The following is a 20,172-nucleotide window of genomic DNA, read 5'->3' as shown; positions in this document are numbered from 1 at the left end:
GGGGAGGGAGGCCAGCGGGATGGGCAGGTCAGGGGGGAGAGGAGCCAGGGGGGATGGGCAGGTGGGGTGGGGAGGCAGGGGGGATACCATCCCATGATAATTACTGGGTAGAAAACCTTTTATTGGGACACCTGGGTGGCTCAGCAGTTGAGCATCTGCCTTTGGCTCAGGGCATGATCCTAGGGTCCCGGGATTGAGTCCCACGTCGGGCTCCCTGCGTGGAGCCTGCTTCCTTCTGCCTGTGTCTCTCCCTCTCTCTCTCTGTCTCTCATAAATAAATAAAATATTAAAAAAAAAACACCCTTTTATCTATGGACAAGTACATTACCCATTTGATCCTCACAAGGACACTGTTGCCCCCATCTTACAGATGACGGGACGGAGGTTCGGGATGCTTTACAGCCTAGAAGTCGGTCACACGCTCACAAATCCCAGTGTCATCTCAAAGCACCCCGCGTTAGGGCTGCACTGAGACCCCGACACAGCGGCGGCAGCGGGTGGGGTTCTCGCCCAGCCTGCCACAGGGGGGCAGCCGAGCGCTGGCATGAGCCTCCCGGCCGCCCTGGAGAGACTGGCTCTGGGTGTGAAGGGCAGCAGCCACCCCTAGGAGAGACCCGGGCAGAGGGGCTGGGCTTGCTCTTTCAGCTAGAAACAGTTCAACCTGGACGGTGGGTGGCATTCGTAGGCCGCTGCCACTGATGCCAAGTGTCTAGAGCTGGAAACATAGACTGCGTACCCCAAACTTGCATTACCAACGTATTTAATAACAAGCCACGGGAAGTGATAAGGCATGGCTGAGGGCTGGGGCACCCGGCGTCTCCAAATGGCCAACACTGACCCACAGCCCTCGGCTGGGACAGGTCAGTGGCCTGTCGGACCACAGCAGCCCGGTACCAGAGATGGGACAGGGGCTGCACTCCTGTCCTCGGAGGCCTGCAAGTCGGGGGGCATGGCCAGCATCTGCTGCGCTGGGCATCCAGGATGTATGTCCACCGCGGCGCCCCAGACGTGCAGCGGATGCTCAGGGGGCTCCCCCATTCCTGGAGCGCTGACCTCCCAGGCCCACATCCACGGGTACAGCAGGAGGCTGAAGGGAGCAAACCAGAGGCAGGGCTGAGTGCAAGGATCCCAGGGGGAGGCCTCCCCACAATCCAGCCATCTCCCAGGCTCGTCTGCACGGCTCAGGGACCAAAGGTAGCAGGAGTTCCCCGGCGCTGCAGGCTGGCGACGGAGCTCTCTGGGAGACAGACCACGCGAGGCTGAGCAAGGCTCGAGAATCTGTAACAGAGAGCCCCCCTCCCCGCCCCGGCTCTGCTGCAAAGGGTGCTGTACCACGTGGGAGCCGAGGAATGCACTGGACAAGTGCCGACAGCCCTCTCCACCTCATGCCGAAACTCATGGGCCACAGGAGTGCAGGCCAACGGAGCGTGCTGGGGGTCCCGATGCCCAGCCTTGCTCCTTGGCACTCGGGCCACACCCACTCCCCCACCTGTCACTCCAACCTGAGGCCTGAGAGATGGCAAGACAGCAGCACTCGTTCCTCAATTTCCTGAATCTTTTCCCTCCCCACTCAGTCTGACAGCCTTGGCCAGGGTCAGAGTTCCTTAGCAAACATCTCCGGATCTTCCCCCAGGAACACCGAGGTCCCCGGCACAGGCCCGGTCCCGGCTCTCCAAGCGCTGAGCTAAAGGGACAGCAGAGGCAGGAGGTTGGATAAAGAAAGCCTCTGCCTACACCCGCCCCCCTCCCCGCCCCAGCAGACACATGCCGCTGGGGACACAGCCCTTCCTCCACCAGAGCTCTCCATCCCCCTCCCTGCACCCAGACTTGAATCCAAACGTGATCCAGAAGTCATCACCCTCACCTCCCATCCCTCTGCTCTGTCCACTTGGCGTGTCTTCCACAGATACATGTTCCAGGCGACCCTCGGAGCCCGCCCCCAGCCTCAGGATCATGCCTGAGAGCTGAGCCCAGCCGGCTGGGGAACAGCTGCCAGCAGCTGGAAGGTTGTACCCAGCAGTAAAAGGCTATGTAACGAGGCCACTGGGGAAGAAGGGTCGGGAAGGAGGCAGTAACGTGGGGGTTTGGGGTTCCAGCCCCAGAAACCATATGCCAAATGGGGGTGTGCATGTGACGGTTCCTTCCTTCACGGAGAGAGGATTTTGCATCAGCATCTCGGGGAGTGGTGGGAAACCAAGGAGGACAGAGCAGGAGTAACTGAAGGCGGGGGAGCTTCTCACTCAGGGATGCTGGCCCCCCCAGCTCCGAATAGGGAGCCCCAGGGTTCAGCTCCCGCGCTGTCATACACTTGGGCCTGCCACTTCTTCTCTCTGAACGTCCCCATTTGCAAAATGAAGGGTTCACAGTGGATATGGAAATTCCTGTAGCCCAGGTGGGGAAGGAGAGGAGAGCACAGGGTGGAGAAGGGGTAGACGAACACCAGGACGGTACCAGGCAAGGGGGCGAATGAGCCCGGATGCAATAAAGAGGGCATTCTCAGCCTGCTCGGGCCACGGAGCAAGGGGAGGTGGCCAGTGTCGCCCAGGTCCAGCTGCTGCCCTTGTGGAGCAGCACGAGGAGTCACACTGCCCCCCCTCACTGCCCTGGCCAGCCCTCTCTCCAAGGGGGTGGCAGTGGCATCCCTGAGGTGACAAATCCACAGCTCAGCGAAGCCAGCGTGGCACAACTGCCTGGGATTAGCGCTAAACCCCGGGCTGCTGGGTGCCAGGATCACACCTCGTCAGCTTCACAGCTGCTCCGCCGCACCCTGCGCGTGCCCTCACCTTCCCCTCACCAGCCTCCCCGGGGAGCTGGGACCTGGCCTCTGCCCTTGGCGAGCAACGCGTCAGAGGCGCCCCCGAAGAAGAGCCCCACAGAAACGTCCCAGGGGCCCACAGGTGTGACGCTGAGCAGAGGAGAGGGACCCAGAGGGCTTCCCTGCCCAAGCCCCGTGGCTCTACCCAAGGTGGCCTTGGCCTGGAACTACCTTGTCTTTAGGCCACCCAGGCCCTTCACTCCAGATGGTTCTTGTCCTTGGAGAGTCAGGGGCGGGAGAGCCAGATGGAGCCCGCACAGCTGGGAATCCTCAGCGCCAGCCTCCTCGGGCCACGTGCTTCTGAGGCCCCCCGGCTGTCAGGAAGCTTGCCATCCACCACCTTCCCCACAAGGCTCCTCGCTGGGGCCACACCTGCCCCCCTCCACACACGCAAGGTCAGGGGCTGGGGGAGGGGGTCCCCGCCAACCCCTCCCTCCCCCTCCCTCAGAGTCACCCAGGCCCCTGGCTCTGCCATAAAAACAGGACCCAGGCTCCCGCGCCTGCCTCTAAGGGGAGGCCACAGTGAGGAGTCTTACCCAAACCCCCTTCTAGGGACAAGCTTGAGGAAGAGGAGGAGAAGGAGGATGCAGAAGCCAGGGGCACGGGCCGCCGCCAAGTCCCGTGTCCTGTGTGCCAGGTAGGGCTGGAGCAGAGCCCCACGGGGTAGCTGCGCACGGAGGGCTGCAGAGCTCACCCGGCCCGCAGATGCACAGAGCAGATGCGTCCTCCCACCCGCCCCGCCACTCCCTCGGTCCGGCCCACCTGGGGGGCTGCAGGCCCCACCCGCTGCAGGTGCACAGCCCCACCGGCCCGGCTCACCTGCGTTGCGGCCACGGCAAGGGCCCTAGGGGTCGTCCTCGCCTTCGCTGGCGCCGCCGGGCTCGGCCTCAAGGGACGCGCGCCGCTCTCGGGCCAGCGAGGACGTCAGGCCCTGGGCCCGGAGGAGGAGGCCACCGCCCAGGAACAGGACCCCGCAGAGCACCAGCAGCGACAGCACGCCCAGCACAGCCGCCTGCACGACGCGGGGCCCCTCAGGGGGCTCCGGCGTCCCCCCCGACTGGTTGCAGCAGGAGCTCAGCCAGGTGGCTGGGGCCGCAGCGCCCGCCCGGGAGCCGTTCATGCTAAGGCGCCGGCTGCCCAGATGTGCGCGGGGAGGGCCAGATGTGCGGGAGCCCAAGCGGGCGGGCGGGCCTCCGCGCGCGGCTGCTGCTGCTGCGCAGGGAGGTCCCCGAGGGGCGGATCCCAGGCACCGTGGCTCCCACCCTGCACGCAGAGCGCTCTGGCTCTGGCTCCTCCGGTGGGGACTATGGCCCAGGCTCCTTCTTGTCCCGAAGGCCTCCACACCCACGCGTCAGAATCCTGCCCGTGCACCCAACCAGCCAAACCGGGGTCCGGTCCCCAAGGCTTTCCCTGTCCCTTGGCAAAGGAAGTCAAGAGAGCACCTCCCTCAGAACCCTGAAAAAAGCCATTCAGAGCGCTGGAGTGCTGCCCCACTAAGCAGGACACAAGACAAGCAAGGATTCGGGGCGTCCTGGAGCCAAAGGCCCATACTGCCAGGTGGCCCAGGAACGGGAGGCAAATGAGCAGCCTCCAGGACCTAAGGGGTGCACATCCTTACTCCTCCATCAGCCCTCCTGGGAGCCCCTTGGAGTTGGACAAGCAGGTTAATGCCTCCTTGGGGCGGCAGCAAGGGGAGATGGAGGGGAGGGGAACTTCAAGTCCTAATCCCACCCCCCACCCCTCACCCCTCATTTCTTTGCTCAGGCCCCAGAGGTCCAGATGAGAAAGTGGATTTGAGTCACCAGGGCTCCTGTTCCCACCTTGAGTAAACCAGTCCCCTACGTCTGGTTAGTCATAATGCCAAAAGGAACAGAAAGGTTCCAGTCCTGTCCACCAAGGGGACCTCACTGCCAGGTGGGTGTCCCACTGCGATGGGGTCGGGCGGGTGGAGCAGAGTCTGGCTGCAGGAAAGTAAGAGTCTCAAAAAGCTGAGATGGAGGGAAGAAGACCTTCCTGAAAGGCAGCAACCTTGAGCTCTCTCTTCAAAAACAAAGTGATGGCCAACAAACAGCTCTATCAGCCAACCAACCACTCAGGAGGGATTAGCTGATGGCCAGCTTGGAGGAAAAGATGATCCCCAGACTGCAGCAGGCCAGGTAGGGATTACACACCATCAAGGACTTGTTGGGAAGTGGCCTTCCCCATCTCCAAAGCCCTGAGAACCTCCTGAGTTCTCCCAATGCCCCAGAGATCAAGGGCAAGACTTCACAAGATCTGTTGTGAACTAGCACAGGGCCAAGGTGGCTTGGAATGGGAGAGATCTGCAGACACTCCTGCCGTCCCACCCGTGGCTCCAGGACCACGGGCAAGACCCCGCCACCCCCCACTCCATTTAGCCGGGCGGAACTGCCCATATACAGCCAAAAAGTATGATAAATTAGAGAATAAATCAGTAAGAAGTACACAAGGAGGAGTTCACGGATTTGGAGTATGCTCGAATGCAGAAACGAGTGTTACAGCAGTGTCCTAACAACCGGCAAGGGCCAGCCTGACCTGGAGGAAGTGTCATCAGACACTCATCTCAAGTGGGCCAATCTCTCTCCAGAGAAGGAAACCCCCAATTAACTGAGCTTTCTGGTGGGGGCGCCTGGGTGGCTCAGTGGTTGGATGTCTGCCTTCGGCTCAGGTCACGATCATGTGGGATCGAGTCCCACATCGGGCTCCCGTCAGGCAGCCTGCTTCTCCCTCTGCCTGTGTCTCTCATGAATAAATTAAGAAGAAAATATTTTTATTTTTTTTTAAAGATCTTATTTATTTATTCATGAGAGACACAGAGAGAGAGGGAGGCAGAGACACAGGCAGAGGGAGCAGCAGGCTCCATGCACAAGAAGCCCGACGTGGGACTCGATCCCGGGACCCCAGGATCACACCCTGGGCTGAAGGCAGACAGACGCTCAACCGCTGAGCCACCTGGGCATCAAAAAAAATTTTTTTTTCAATGGGTTTTCTGGTGCACATGGGGAGCTGTATGTGCTCTATGAAGGCAGAGAAGATTCTCTCTGAAGCCATCGTCAAACAGGACCAGATAATAAAAGGGCAGGGATGTCACAGCTTCCTGAGGAAGCGAGAAGAAACAGCAATCCTATCCAAAAGTAACAGCTCCAGATGTGTCATCATTCATAGGACTGACCGCAGTGACACCTGGGTGGTTAACACGGGCTTACGTGAATGTCCAACAAGGTACAGAATTGGTCAGTTTTAACGTCTCCCATCCCCCCCCTTCATGGTGGAATAATGCCTTAACACACACCTATATCCTCGCAGGTCCGCCACAAAGTGTTGATGTTCCCGGACAGAACACAAGCCAAGGGAGAGACGGCTCAAGCTAAACACATTCTCAACTTTATTCAGCATCCTAGCGATGGCTCTTCCGTACAGTGGAGGAAGGGACACCCCCCCAATAGGGCCCTAGAGGGACAGTGAAGCCCAGACTTGACCATTAGCCAAGGTTAAAGGGATGACCAAAGATTGGCAACCGCAGAACAAGGAAGCCAGGGGTGGCCATTCCAAGTCTCCTCAAGGACCTGGAGCAGGTTCCAGAGCCCCAAGGGCCCAACAGTCCGATCCCCAGAAGCCCAGGTCTGCAAGCCATCCAGGAGAGCCCATGGCCCCCGCAGGCCTAGAGGGCCAGGGTGTCTTTGATGAGCCTGCGCATGGTGGTGGTGACCGACGTGCCTAGAGCATCAGTAATCTGGAAGGAAATCTTGTAGAGGTAGGGCTGCACATCCCGCAAGCCCGTGTCGAACACATTGTCCACCTCCGACTGCGTGGGCATCTTGGGCAGGTATTCGTGCCTGTTCATCACCTCCACAATGTTGATGACCTTCTCACAGAGCTTCTCGCCCACCTTCTCCCGGCAGATCTGCCGCTCCTGCTCTGTGGCCAGGGCTACCACGTGCACCTTGACTGTCCACACTTCCCAGGGGATGCATTCGTCGGAGAAAGGCCAGCGAGACTTCTTCTTCTGGTAGAACTCCAGGGACATCTGCCCCAGCCCATCACCCCCAGAGTTGCGCAGCGCGTCCTGGGGAAGGAGGGGTAACAGATGAGCAGGCCAAGGCCTCGGAGAAGCTGGCTCCCTGGGAGCACCTGCTTCCTACACCCCAGGGAATGAGGCTCTCCTAGCTTTATTCGTCCTTCAGGGAGGCAGGGAATGAGACCCCCCCCCCCCCCGAGGACAAAGGACTCCTGTGAAGTGACACAGCAAACCGTCCGCCTAAACTCGAGTGCTCCAAGCAAACCAACAAAATCTCTCTCAAGAAAATCGGAAGAGGGGATTAAAGCCTCATGATCCTAGGGGCACCTGGGCGGCCCAGCGGCTGAGCGCCTGCCTTCGGCCCAGGTCGTGACCCCGGGGTCCTGGGATGGAGTCCCTGCATGGAGCCTGCTTCTCCCTCTGCCTGTGTCTCTGCCTCTCTCTCTCTCTCTCTCTCTCTCTCTGTGTCTCTCAGGAATAAATAGGTAAAATCTTAAAAAAAAAAAATAAAAGCCCCAGGATCCTTAACTAGAAAAAAGGAAACTAAGGGGTGCCTGGGTGGCTCAGTCGGTTTAGCATCTACCTTTGGCTCAGGTTATGATCCCAGGGTCCTTGGGATTAAAGCCTGTGGTGGGGAGGGAGCAATCCCTGCTCAACAGAGTCTGCTTCTCTCTATCTCAAATAAATAGGAAGGAAGAGAAGGAGGGAGAGAGGGAGAGAAGGAGGGAGGGAGGGAGGGAGGGAGGGAGGGAGGGAGGGAGGGAGGGAGGGAACCAGGAGTAAAAGGGGGGAGGGAGGGCAGCCCGGTGGCTCAGCGGTTTAGCGCCACCTTCAGCCCAGGGCCTGATCCAGAAGACCCAGGATCCAGTCACAGGTCAGGCTCCCTGCATGGAGCCTGCTTCTCCCTCTGCCTGTGTCTTTGCCTCTTTCTCTCTCTCTGTGTGTCTATCGTGAATAGATAATATCTTAAAAAAAAAAAAAAAAAAAAAGAAGGGGGAAGGGAAGAACAGAGCAGACCTGGCTTCTCCGTCTTCTCCTCTGGAAGCAAACGAGAGCACGGCACCCAGTAATTCGGGCCATCCCCTCACTCCAGGGGTGGGGGCCCCATTCCTCCTCCTAGGGCAGCCAGGCCCCGGCAGCGCCTTTCCATGGGAGTTGGGGCCAGCTCGGAGGGTAGAGATGCTTCCCTCAAGTCCTGAACTGTCCACCAAGGAATTAGTTCTCTCCTCTGTGGACAAAGTGAGGCCCCGGACCTCGGCTGGTCCTAACGCCAACCCCCTGGAATGCTAACTGCGGGCCCAGCTGGTTCACACACTTGACGCGATGGGTTCACCTGACCCCCTAGTGCCTTCGCCTCTGAGGCAGGCGCGATTATCAGTCCAACCTCACCCAGAGACCCCGAGGCCAGGAGGTGAGGTCACCTGCCCAAGGTCACACACTCAGGCTCCAGCCTCCAGGCTCTTAGCCATCGTACCTACGGGCCTCTTACAAGGCGTCCAGCGGACAGACAGCGACTAGCACGGCCGCCCTTCAAGGACTCGGAGACTCCTATGAACCTACCCTTTCTGGTCTCCGAGGGACTGGGCGGGGGACCCGGGGCCTGGCAGGGTCCACGTCCCGCCGTGAGCACATGCTGCCAGCACCACGTACGACTCTCCAAACGTTTGGGGAGTGGAGTCAGCCAAGAGCTCACAGATGGCACCTTACAAAAATGCCCGCACTCTAGCATTTAAAACAGCCCCTCACGGGAACAGTGCGACCGTGCAACCCTGCATGAAAACCCAATAAAAAATCAGCCCGACTCACACCACCGGAGGTGACCAGCACCCGCAGCCGCTGTGTCCCTCGCACCCTCCTCCAGGCCCACAGGGGCGGGCGCATGCAAACCTGTGCCACACGGCCCGGGGGGCTGCGCCACCGCAGGGCCGTCACCTGAGTGCAGCAAGCCTCCTGCTCAGGGGATCTCCCGGGGGAGACCCAGACTGCTGAAGGGAAGAGGGGCAGACGGAAGGCCCGGCCCACGGGGGTAACGATCATCGTAGGGCCCCCCACATCACTGCTGCAGGGCCCTCCTGCTCCCCCACCCTGGCAGGTTGGACCAGCCTCTTCGCCATGCCGCCCACAGCCATCCTCCCCGCAGGGAGCGCTGAACGCCCTGTTCCCTGGGACAGGAGAGCCTGACCTGAGCACCCAGGAAGGCTCGGCTGGCCCGAGGACCCCCTGCTAGCCGCCGGGCCGCACCCCTACCTTGAATTCGCCCACAACCTTGCGCAGGGCACGGTCCAGCTCCTCGGAGGAGACGCGCACGTAGGTGAAGTCGATGAAGTCACAGTCCACATCCTGGGTGCCCACGGTGCCAATGGAGTAGGTGCCCTCCTTCTTGTAGTGGAACTTGCCTGTGCTACGGTGCAGCAGCACTGTGTGCAGCACGGCCAGCATGGCCTCCTCCACCTGCCGCCCCTCCACCGACACCTCCAGCACCTCCGAGCGACAGTTCATCCTGAGGCCAGCAGCCCACACCAGGGCGGGGGACGGGAACCGAGACAGGGAGCTTCACCCCGGCCAGGGGCCACCCTGCAAGAGCAGCCAGGTCAGAGAGCTCACACCTTCTCACTGACCCACAGGTTACCGGTCCACTTCCTCCCGGCCCAGCCAGCCTCTGCCTCTGCTGGCCCTTCTCTGCGTCCGGACAAGGCCTCCTATCGGAAGGCTCGTGGGAGGAGAAGGGGGAGGGAGCTTCAAAGCTACCGGCAAACAACAGCAAAGGCTCGACTTCAGTAGGGCGTCCAGCGCAGCGTACGGCAAACGGTCCCTGTGCAGCAGCCGTCAGGCACTGGCCGTTCGACGCAAGCAGGGCCCCTGCCCCTGAGAAGCCGCAGCGCTAGAGTGAGGCAGGTAATGTTACCTGAGCGGCCAGAGCACAAGGCGGGAGGAGAAGGAAAAGGAAGCCTGGAGCCTGACTGCCTGGGCCTTGGGCGACCGGGTTAAGGCATCCGGACCCTGCTGAGGGCGGCGGAGGGTCAATGCCCTGCTGTGCCAAGATCAGATCTGCGTGTCAGAAAGTTAACTCAGGACACGAGGCGAAGGATGGCTCTCAACTATTTTGCGGCCAGAAACTGCTTGGAGAAATCAGTAAAAACTATGAAGACAGGGCTCTAACAGCTGACGGACACGCACACACCCCAAATCTCACCCGGTGCCAGGGCCAGCCACAGCCTCCACGGTAAAAACTTTTAGATTGAAGGCAGAAGGGCTGGGCAAGAAGAGGTCCAGCTGGAAGCCACATCAGGAGGGAGTTACAGACGCAGCAGTGGGATGCGGGGCAGTGAAGTGGGGGGGGGGGTTCATGTCCAACGGTCCCGGGTGGAACCCCAGCTCCTCTGTACCTAGCTCTGTGACCTCACGAAAATCACTCACCCTCTCTACGTGTGCTTTACCCGTAAATACAGATTCTTGCGGGTATCCAATAAAATCACGTATATAAAACACACCAGAATAGTGGTTAAGAACAGTGACTCTAAAGCTAGACGGCCCGGCTCTGCCACTGGCTCACTGTGTGATCTTGGACAAGCTACTTAACTCCTATGTGCCTCAGTTTCCCAAATCTATATACACGGGATCTATAAAAGCTACCCTGAAAGGACTGTCGCAGGGATTGGAGGAGGTAGCCCCTGTAAAGCACTTTTAAAGCAGTACCTGGCAAGCAGGAAACACTAAGTATCCTCCGCCACCATAATTCATTACGATCACGGTGGCCGAGAGGGCACAGGCTATGACACAGAACTGGTGGGCCGAGGGCGAAGGCCAGAACACACCTGAGAACCAGGCCTTGGTAAATAACTGAATATGAGCCCCAAAGGAGGAGGAAAACAGTCGAATTTCTTGCCAAGTGTTCAGCTTACAAACCTGCCCTGACGGGGAGCTCACCACCCGTCCCAGAGGACCGTCCCATTCTGCGACGGCTCTACTCAGCCACTCCTTGTACAGGAGGAAGCCACCCGCAGGGCCTCACACGGTCGCCGTAGTTTTGATTCGAGGAGCCACACACAGTAAGGCTCACCCCCTTTCCACTAATGGGCCTTTCAGGTACCTGGACCATCACCGCCCACTCCTACCACAGGGTAGAGGTCCCCGGGCCCCACACCCACGCCAGCTGGCCGCTGGCCGGCACATCTTATCTGGAAGCTTCCTCCAGGTGTACTTCAGCTCGTCTCAATCTCCACTCAACAGCGGCGCTCAGCAGTGACCACGAGGCAGCCTGCGCACGGCCCCGAGGTCCAGCTGGCTCTGCCTCCCGCCCGGCTACCGGCCCGGGCCTCCGTGTCCCAGCAGTCCTCTCTTCACCGGCCTGCTCCCGTCCTGGCCCTCCCACTAGACAGACAGATCCTCCAGGGCCAGGACTGGACCCTACATCCCTGGGAGCCCGGTGCCTGGGACCTAGTACAAAGCAACGGCTTGATGACTCAGCGTGACCCAGAGGCTCCAGGTCCTTCCAGGGGCTGCTGGGCTGGTATGGCCTGCACTCAGGACTCCTGCTCACTTCTGCCCTCTAGTAAGATTTCCCCAAACAGCCTCCCCCCGCCCCCCCCCCCAGGGAGGCTCCCAGTCCTGGCCCAGCTGCCCCTTCTTCCCGTGTCCCCCACAAACCTTCACCCAGGCCACTTACTTCGGTCCCTCGCCCTGGGCCTTCCCCCATTCTCCACACCTCCTCCAGGAAGTCGGTACTGACCAACCCCACCAACCCCGCAGCAAACTACCCCTGGCGTGAGCTCGTGCGGCCCCTGCCCCCACCCCCACCCCCACCGCCACCGCCACCCCCAGGCCAGGTGTGCGAGCACAGGGCCAGGCTGCAGCCAGGGCAGCCCCACGCCCACTCACCCGAACAGGCCGAGTGCGGGTCCCTCTGGCGCGGACCAGGTCCTGGCTGCTCCCCACGCGCAGGTGTCCCCTCGGCAGGTGCGCCCCCACTGAGCGCAAGGGGTGGCCTAGGAGCAAACACAGAAGGCTCGGAGTCGGCGTCGGACGCTGGGGGGGGGGCGGGCCGCAGGGAGGGCCTTGCGCGGGTCCCCTTGCTCCCTCCAACGGTGGGGGGAGAGATGCCCGGGGAGCGCCCGCGAGCCTCGCAGGGAAGGGGGCAGGGGGCTGACGGCAGGAGCGGCGCCCCCCCCCCCCGGAGGCTCCCTCCGGCCCCCTCGCCCCCCCCCCCGCCCCCGGGGCTCCCGGCGGGAGCGCGATCACAGCCCGGCCCGGCCGCGCACCCCCCTTACAGCCCCCGACGGCCCCCCTGCACCCCCGGTGGCTCCCTCCCGACCCCCCTCGGCAGCTGCCCCCCGCCGCTCCCCCCCGCCCCTCCCCGACCCCCGGCTCCCCCCCGCCCCTCCCCTGCCCCCCCCCGGCCCCCTCCCCGCTCCCCCCGGCCCCCGGGCCCCCTCCCCTGCCCCCCCCCGGCCCCCTCCCCGCCCCTCCCCTGCCCCCCCGGCCCCCTCCCCGCCCCTCCCCTGCCCCCCCGGCCCCCTCCCCGCTCCCCCCGGCCCCCGGGCCCCCTCCCCTGCTCCCCCCGGCCCCCGGGCCCCCTCCCCTGCTCCCGGGCGGCTCCCCCCGCCCCTCCCCTGCCCCCCCCCGGCCCCCTCCCCGCCCCTCCCCTGCCCCCCCGGCCCCCTCCCCTGCCCCCCCCCGGCCCCCTCCCCGCCCCTCCCCTGCCCCCCCGGCCCCCTCCCCGCTCCCCCCGGCCCCCGGGCCCCCTCCCCTGCTCCCCCCGGCCCCCGGGCCCCCTCCCCTGCTCCCGGGCGGCTCCCCCCGCCCCTCCCCTGCCCCCCCCCCCCCCGGCGGCTCTCTCCCCGCCCCCCTCGGCAGCTGCCCCCCCCTCCCGACCCCCGGCTCCCCCCCGCCCCTCCTCTGCCCCAGGCTCCCCCCGCCCCCCCGGCCCCCTCCCCGCTCCCCCCTGGTCCCCGGCGCCCCCCCCCCGCCCCCCGGCCCCCTCACCGCTCCCCCCGGCCCCCTCACCGCTCCCCCCGGCCCCCCTCCCCGCCTCTCCCCTTACCCGGCGGCCCCCCTCGCCCCTCCCCCGCCCCCCCTCCCCCCGGCCCCCCTCCTCGCCTCTCCCCTGCTCCCCGGAGGCTCCCCTCGCCCTACCCCGCCCCCCGGCGGCCCCCCCCCGCCCCTCCCCTGCTCCCCGGCGGCTCCCCCCGGCCCTCCCCGCCCTCCCCGCCCCCGGGGCCCCCGGCAGGTGCGCGATCACCGCCCGGCCCGGCCGCGCGCTCGGCCCTCCCGAGTCCCGGGTCACCTGCCGGCCGCGGGGCCTCGGCGGGGACGGGACGGCCGGGCGGACGGGCCCACTCACCGCCGCGAGCTCGTCGGGCGCCGCCGGGCCCGCACTTCCGCCATAGAGACGAGGCGGGAGGCGGGAGGCGGGAGGCGGGCCGGGCCGGGCCGGGCCGCGGGCTCTCGGTCGCCCCCCGAGGCCGAGCGGAGTCATCGGCGCGCAGCCCTCGGGCCGTCGGAGGCGGGCGGGAGGCGGGCGCTGGAGGCACCGCCTGGCCTCCGCTTGCGCAGTGCGCGGAGCAGCCTCCCGGCCCGGGGCGCCGGCGAGAGGAGCAACTGGCGGGCTGCCGCGGCCCACCTGGGGACAGCCCCAGGGCGCCTCACTCCGTCCGCCGTTGCCCCCCACCCGTGGGAGCCTCCTGACGTCACTCACCCTTTCCGATGTTCTCCTCTATGAATGGGGCGCTGTTGTGAGGATCACAAGAGAGAATTCCCACCAGAGATCTTTGCGGAACGTAAAGCCCTACACGAATGGGTGCATTTAGTGCCGCGTCCCTTCTGGTTTTCCGCCCAGATGGCAAGCCCGGGGCAGGCCGAGGTTTACCCCTTGTTTTCTGAGCGCCCCCAGAACCCCGCAGGCCGCAACCCACACACCGCCGAGTTACTCGAGGACCATGAAGCTCCTTTTCCTAACACACACCTCCTCTCTCAACATAACAATAGGTAACATTCGTGGAGCGCAAGGTAAAGAGCAGGATTCTAAGCGCTTTATGCATATGAATTGATTCAAACCTGGGGGCGACCGGTGGCCCAGCAGGTGAGCATCTGCCTTTGGCTCAGGTCGTGACCCCAGGGTCCTGGGATTCAGTCCCACAGCAGGTTCCCCCCAGGGAGCCTGCTTCTGCTTCTGCCTCTGCCTGTGTCTCTGCCTCCCTCTCTGTGTCCCTCATGAATAAATAAATAAAATCTTTTTCAAAAAACTTAAGCCTGATAACGATCGATACTAGAAGGCAGATAAAGAAACTGATGCCCCAGGCACCTGTGTGGCTCAGGTCATGATCCCAGGGTCTTGGGATAGGCCTGCTGTGGGACTCTGGTCAGCAGGGAGTCTCCTTTCCCTCTCCCTCTCCCCCCCACCCCACCCCACTCGTGCTGGCTCTCTCTCTCTCTGAAACAAATAAAATCTTAGAAAGAAAGAAAGAAAGAAAGAAAGAAAGAAAGAAAGAAAGAAAGAAAGAAAGAAAGAAAGAAAGAGAAAGAGAGAAAGAAAGAAAGAAAAAGAAAAGAAACAGAAACTGATGCTGGGAGAGGTTAAATAACTTGCCCAAGGTCACCCAGTAAGCAGCAGAGCCTGGGGTTCAAATGCAGGCTTCCACACCACTTACAGGGGTTTTCTTTCTGGTTCCTCCAGCCTGATCCTCCCCATGCACCACCGTTCTCCGGTGCACCCCACTCCAAAGCCTGCTCTCTAGTGGGAAAATGCCTTGATCAGTTTAGTGTTTGTTGTTTTCTACAATGTCTGATTTGAAGCTACAGGACGTCACTGAGTGCAGAGTCCAGAATGAATGAAGGATTACATTTTGATCGTCAGAGGTGCAGTGGGGTCTCCAGCACCAGTGCCAGCTGACTCCAACACACCAGTGTCACCCACCCACCCTTTAGGCTTCCCCTCTCCCACCAGTTTTTCTTTTTTTTTTTTCCCAATTAAAGATTTTATTTATTTGTTTGTTTTAGAGAAAGGGGGAAGAGAGAGTTTGATGCAGGGAGGAGCAGGGGAGAGCTAAAGGGGATCTCAAGCAGACTCTGAGTTGAGCACGGAGCCAGTCACAGGGCTCAGTCTCACGACACTGGGATCATGACCTGAGTCAAAAATCAAGAGTTTTGACGCTTTAACCAATTGAGCCACCCAGACACCCTCCCACCAGGTTTGTTTTTCTTTCTTGTTTTTTTTTGTTTTGTTTTGTTTTTTAATTATTTTTGAAGACTTTATTTATTTGAGAGAGAGAGTGTGTGCACACAAGTGGGAGGAGGGGCAGAGGGAGAGGGAGAAGCAGGCTCCCCACTGAGCAGGGAGGGTGCAGGGAGGCTTGATCCCCAGGTCCACCAGCTTTGTTTTTGTTTTTGTTTTTGTTTTTAAATCCCACCAGGTTTTCTAAACCACCACACCACTCCTTTTCTGGCTGACCCTTACCCCTCCTCATCAGTCCCCTACCCACCCTCCTCCTCCTCCTCCTCCTCTCCGCAGTTGGGTCCCTGTGCAGCCTCGGTCTCTGGTTTGTCTCCATCCCAGGTGCAGCTACCTGTCCCCTGGCAGCCTCAGGGTAACCCCAGCCTCAGGAGTGAGAAAGCTGCCTGCCTTACCAGCAGCCTCCTCGGGCTGCACCTGGACTTAACCAGGAGGAATTAGCATAAAATGCTGCGAGGAGAGAGTGTATGAGGAGCCAAAAAAGGGGGGCCCAAGGAGGTGAGAACCAGCCCTGGGTGGGCGAGGGGATCAGTGAAGGGAGTGGCTGAGCTCTCCTCTACCCTTGACACCCCCTACACCCCTTGGAGGCCACTATCCTGACTTCATCATCATCATTGCTACCCAGCCCTGAGCCTTTAGAGGCACCACCAGCACTTTGAATCCACTATCATGCTGATTTCTCCATCTACCTTTGAAGGTAAGTACAACCCCCCACCCCAATTTACAGATAATGAAGCTGAGGCTTAGTGATATGTAGTGACTTACTTTGATGGCTAATTTTTTTTAAGACTTTATTTATTTATTCATGAGAAAGAGAGAGAGAGAGAGGCAGAGACACAGGCAGAGGGAGAAGCAGGCTCCATGCAGGGACCCCAACGTGGGACTCAATCCCGGGTCTCCAGGATCAGGCCCTGGGCTGAAGGTGGCCCTAAACCACTGAGCCACCGGGGCTGCCCCAGACACTTGATCAAACATTATTCTGGGTGTGTCTGTGGGGGCATTTTCTGAATGAGATCAACATTTGAATCTGGTAGCCTTGAGTAGAGCAGACCTCTGCCTCACTTAATGAGGGTGGGCCCCGTCCAATCAGTTGAAGGCCCGGCTAGCATAAAAGGGCTCAGCCTGCCACGGCTAAGGAGAACTCCTGACTGCTTTCAAGGTGGGACATTAGTTTGTTTGCTTGTTTCCTGCAATACCTGCCCTGCCTGGGGCTCCCGCTTGCCGACTGCAGATCTGGGGCCTTGTCAGCCTCCATAACCACATGCGCCAATTCCTCATAATAAATCTCCTACAGATATACATCCTATTAGTTCCCTTTCCCTGTAGAACCCTGACTAACACACTTGCCAAGGCCACATGCTCCTCTGTCCTCATTCCACCCACTCTTGTCCCTCCTCCAAAACTCACTGTGTCCCTGGAGACTTTTCTGCCTGAGGCTGAGGCTAAGCCCTCTCACCTTGCTTGTCTCCCGCCAGATGCTGGCCAGTCCTTGCCTCCTCTTACTTCCCCAGATCCTTACAGGGCAGCTCTCACTGCAGCTCAGACCTTGGGTCCTATGTCCGTGTGGGTGGTCCTGTCAGGGAGGGACGGAGGGTCCAAAAAGAGAGACCGTGTGGCGTGAATTATCCCACCCCATACCACTCTCTTCATGATCAAGATGTAATCTTTTTTCCATTGTTTTTAGAGATTTTACTTTTAAGAAAACACTGCACCCCACATCGGGCTTGAACTCACCACCTGAGTTTAAGAGTCTCATGCTCTAGGGACTGAGCCAGCCCCGTGCCCCTCAAGATGTAATCACTTATTCATTCACTTGTTCATTCATTCATTCACTCATGCCACGCATATGTAACTATCCGCACACCACGCCGTGTCATACCAAGGAGGACAACGTGGCCCTCTGGAAGCTCAAAGTCTTGCAAAGGAAATGGGCCAGGGGGCTGCACCTGCGCAGGAGGACACAAGACCTGATGTGAAAGAAATGGCAGCAGGCTTTACGGGGCCCGGAAGGGGCGAGGGTGGAGACTGCTGCCGTACACTGAGAATGAAGAAGGGGCCCGAGCCCTACTTTCGGCAAGGTGAGGGGTGACTGGCCACCAGAAGACTGAGGCGGCTGCAGAGGGCACAGGATGGGACGTGAGGGGATGCGCAGGGGGGGCGAGTGGTTCCAGAAAGGAGTGGAGCTACAGGGAATTATTCTGGGGGCGGGGGGAGGGGTGCTGCTTCCTGGAGAAGGAAAAGGCTCCGGGGAGAGTTCTCCGGAGAGCTCAGGCTGGAAACCGAGGCGAACACGGAGAGCCCAGCGCCCCGCCAGCCAGGCGGCCGGGCCGGCGGCGAAGGCCTGTGCAGGGACCTTGAAGGCCAACCCAGGACCTTGGGAGTAGGCAGCTGGCTGTGCGCGGTGACTGTGGCCTTGGACGGCCCCACCCCATCCTAGCCTGTGCCCAGGGGAGAGCTGAGCCCCGAAGCTGGCCCTGCAGGCCACCCCCAGTCGCTCCGGAGCTGACCCCAGTGGCGTCACGGGGAGTGACTCAAGCCCCAGCAACAACAATGAGTGGGGCTGACGTCAGGCCGGGGGCTCCTGACGGTGCCTCGCCTGGCCGGGCCGCCAGCACCCTGTCTGCTGACCCTCTAACCCTGGCCAGGCTGCTGGGCCAAGGAGAATCGGCCGTCGCCTTCTGACATGTGTTCCCCTCCCCTGCTGGGGTCCCCGGGCAGGGGCAGGGGCTCCCCCATCCCCCCCAGCACCCCGTCCTCCGAGGCAGAGGAAGTGGCTGGGCTTCCGACGGGGTGGCAGAGAGCGTGAGAAAGAGGCGCCTCCCAGCCCCGACCTCGGCAGGCAGCCTCTGGACCTGGCCCGCGCTGCCTTCTCTCCTGGGGGAGGTGGGCCCGTGTCCTTCGGTGCTGGGGACCGGTGGCGGCTACTCACTCTGGGGAGGTGCGTGTGTTTGTCTCCCTGGCCAAGTCGGGGGTGGGATGGGGGCTAGTTTCTGTTTGGGTCCCCAGGGGGTCGGTCCGTCGTCTCACTGTCCTGCAAGGTCTGTGCACCTGTTCCTTTGGGAGCCGTGTGTGTATCTGTTCCCTGGGCCAGAGGATTCTCTGCGACTGTCCTTGCAAAGGGAGAGGGTATCCCCCCGCCCCAGTAAGGGGTTCTCTCCATGTACCCCTGGTCTCTTGTGAGGTCGGGAGCATCTGTCTATCCTCTTAGTACCCCAGTTCCCAGATTAGGGTCCAGGTCTCTAAGGCCTGGCTGGGTGGGGGCCTGGTCCCTGCGATGTGCCCGACGAGGAGGGCAGCGACAGTCAGCCTCCCGGCTGCCCGGCTTGCAGCTGGGCACTGCTCCCTGCTAACACAGCACGTGCCAGGGCGGCCCCCCTACACCCCCCGTGCGGGCACCCAACTCCCGGCCCGGCTACCACCCCCAGTCCCCGCGGCCATGCCTGGGTAGGGGCTGGACAGTGCCGGGGCCTTGGTCAGACCTTGAGGAGACCTCAGGTGCCCCCCCCCAATCCCTAGCCTGGCAGGGTCAGGGCCCAGCAGGAGGCCGGGGGAGCCAGGACGGTAGGAAGAAGACGGAGCACAGGCCTGCGGTGGGGGAAAGGGGGCAGGAGCCAAGGCCAAAGGCTCCAGGGCCCCATGGTCCTCAGGCCGGCTCGGAGCCTAGCTGGGGACCCTGGGATGGGCCTCCTGCCCTCAGCACGTCCCTGGCTGCGTGCGGAAGGCAGTACTGGGGGAGTAGAGGGGGGTTTGCTCAGCCTCGCGCTAACTCCTTCGTGCCCTCACAGCTGGAGGCTGGCGGCCCTCGAGGTCCCCGGGCCAGCCTGGACGGCCCCCAGCAGCCCCAGCTCGGAGTGACCCAAAGGGACAGGGCACAGCCGGAGCCTGAGCCGGGAGCAGGGGCGCACGGGGGGTTGGTGCCGGGCTCTGTCCTCCCGGAAGCCCAGCCCTCAGCCCCATCTTCTGAGGAGGCCCCGTTCTGGGGTTTCGGCGGGGGCGGGGGCCAGTTCAGATTCAAGCGAGAACCCCGGGACACCCCAGGCCTGGCTGTCGTGGCAGTAGGGGCCCGGCCCTGCCCTCAGCCAGGCAGAGGTCGCCCAGGGCCCAGCGCGGGACACCACACCGCGGCTCAGGTCCGGGCTGTGCTGTGACCTTCAGGGGCTCCCTGAGGCCGACCTTCGCCGGGTCCCTCCTAAACCAAGCGTCCCCGTGGCCAGAGCCCAGGCCCCAGAGGAGGGCACCAGACAGACTCCGGGGTGCAGAGCGCCCACTCGGGTCCTAGGCCTCAGAGCCACCCCAGCCCGTCACAGTGGCACCTCGGGCCTGGGGAGGGGGCCGGGGCCTCTGGGCACAGGGCCCAGCGTGGGTGGGGTGGGGGGGACAGGGAGGCAGGCTTCCTGGGTCTCCATGTGAGGACAAACAGCAGGCTTTGAGGCCTTGGAAAATCCCGCCTGGGATTCCAGGCCCTGCCGGCGTCACTGCCTTTTGACTATTGTCCCCGTCGGAAACGGGCCCAGCCCCCGGCTAGCCGGGACAGAGCAGCCATTGTGAGGCCCCACCAGGCTCAATGCCCCCTTGTTCGCCCTCCCAGCCCCTAGCAAGACTCGGGGGCCAGTTCTTCCAGTTGCTCAGTGGAAAGAAAGGGCCTGCCTCCGGGCTCGGCCCTCGGGCGGGGCAGGGTGGGGCAGGGCGGGGCTGGGGAAATCAGCCTCCCACCCTGTACCCCAGTGGCCGGAGTCCTGGAGAGGAGCCACCGTGGGATGGATGGAGCGCGCCTTCCATTTACGAGGCCCTGGGCAGGGAGACCTAGTGGTTAGGTCGTTAGACACACCCTGCTCCGCCGCCGCTTAGAAGCCGAGTGACCCTGGGAAAGTCATTTCCTTTCTCCTCTTTTGTAAAAGCAACAGCTATGATTTATCCGGCGTTTGCTCCCCACCAGGCGCTGTCTGAAACACTTCGTCACTGTAGCGACTCTACGCGATAGATACAGTTTCCCCGTTCACAGAGGGAGATGCTAACTTAGCCAAAATTCCACAGCTAGAAGGAGCTCTGGAACCAAGACTTAGAGCCAGGTAGTCCAGTTCCAGGGGTCTTGCT

The 20,172-nt window shown here is 61.9% G+C and overlaps 2 protein-coding genes across 3 annotated transcripts; both read right to left on the bottom strand.

Moving 5' to 3' along the window:
• Positions 1 to 749: 749 nt before the first annotated feature.
• Positions 750 to 3,941, bottom strand: SMIM41 (small integral membrane protein 41). Its single transcript, XM_055337229.1, has 2 exons — positions 3,635 to 3,941; positions 750 to 1,087 (listed from the first exon to the last, which is right to left on the bottom strand). Exon 1 carries the CDS (start codon positions 3,933 to 3,935, stop codon positions 3,660 to 3,662), a length of 276 nt encoding a protein of 91 aa, XP_055193204.1. The 5' UTR covers positions 3,936 to 3,941; the 3' UTR covers positions 750 to 1,087; positions 3,635 to 3,659.
• Positions 3,942 to 6,195: 2,254 nt separating this feature from the next.
• On the bottom strand, positions 6,196 to 13,268 carry ATG101 (autophagy related 101). Of its 2 annotated transcripts, none has more exons than XM_055337247.1 (4): positions 13,192 to 13,268; positions 11,730 to 11,836; positions 9,099 to 9,425; positions 6,196 to 6,899 (listed from the first exon to the last, which is right to left on the bottom strand). In XM_055337247.1, the coding sequence occupies exons 3-4, from the start codon at positions 9,348 to 9,350 to the stop codon at positions 6,495 to 6,497; spliced, it is 657 nt and encodes a 218-aa protein (XP_055193222.1). In that variant the 5' UTR covers positions 9,351 to 9,425; positions 11,730 to 11,836; positions 13,192 to 13,268; the 3' UTR covers positions 6,196 to 6,494. The 2 variants fall into 2 exon arrangements, with proteins under 2 accessions (XP_055193222.1, XP_055193221.1); XM_055337246.1 differs by having other exon boundaries at positions 13,135 to 13,233.
• Positions 13,269 to 20,172: the final 6,904 nt, after the last annotated feature.

Source organism: Nyctereutes procyonoides, unplaced genomic scaffold (assembly GCF_905146905.1).
Source record: "Nyctereutes procyonoides isolate TBG_1078 unplaced genomic scaffold, NYPRO_anot_genome, whole genome shotgun sequence".
Taxonomy (NCBI): Eukaryota; Metazoa; Chordata; class Mammalia; order Carnivora; family Canidae; genus Nyctereutes; species Nyctereutes procyonoides.
This window is presented reverse-complemented; position numbering and strand designations above follow the sequence as displayed.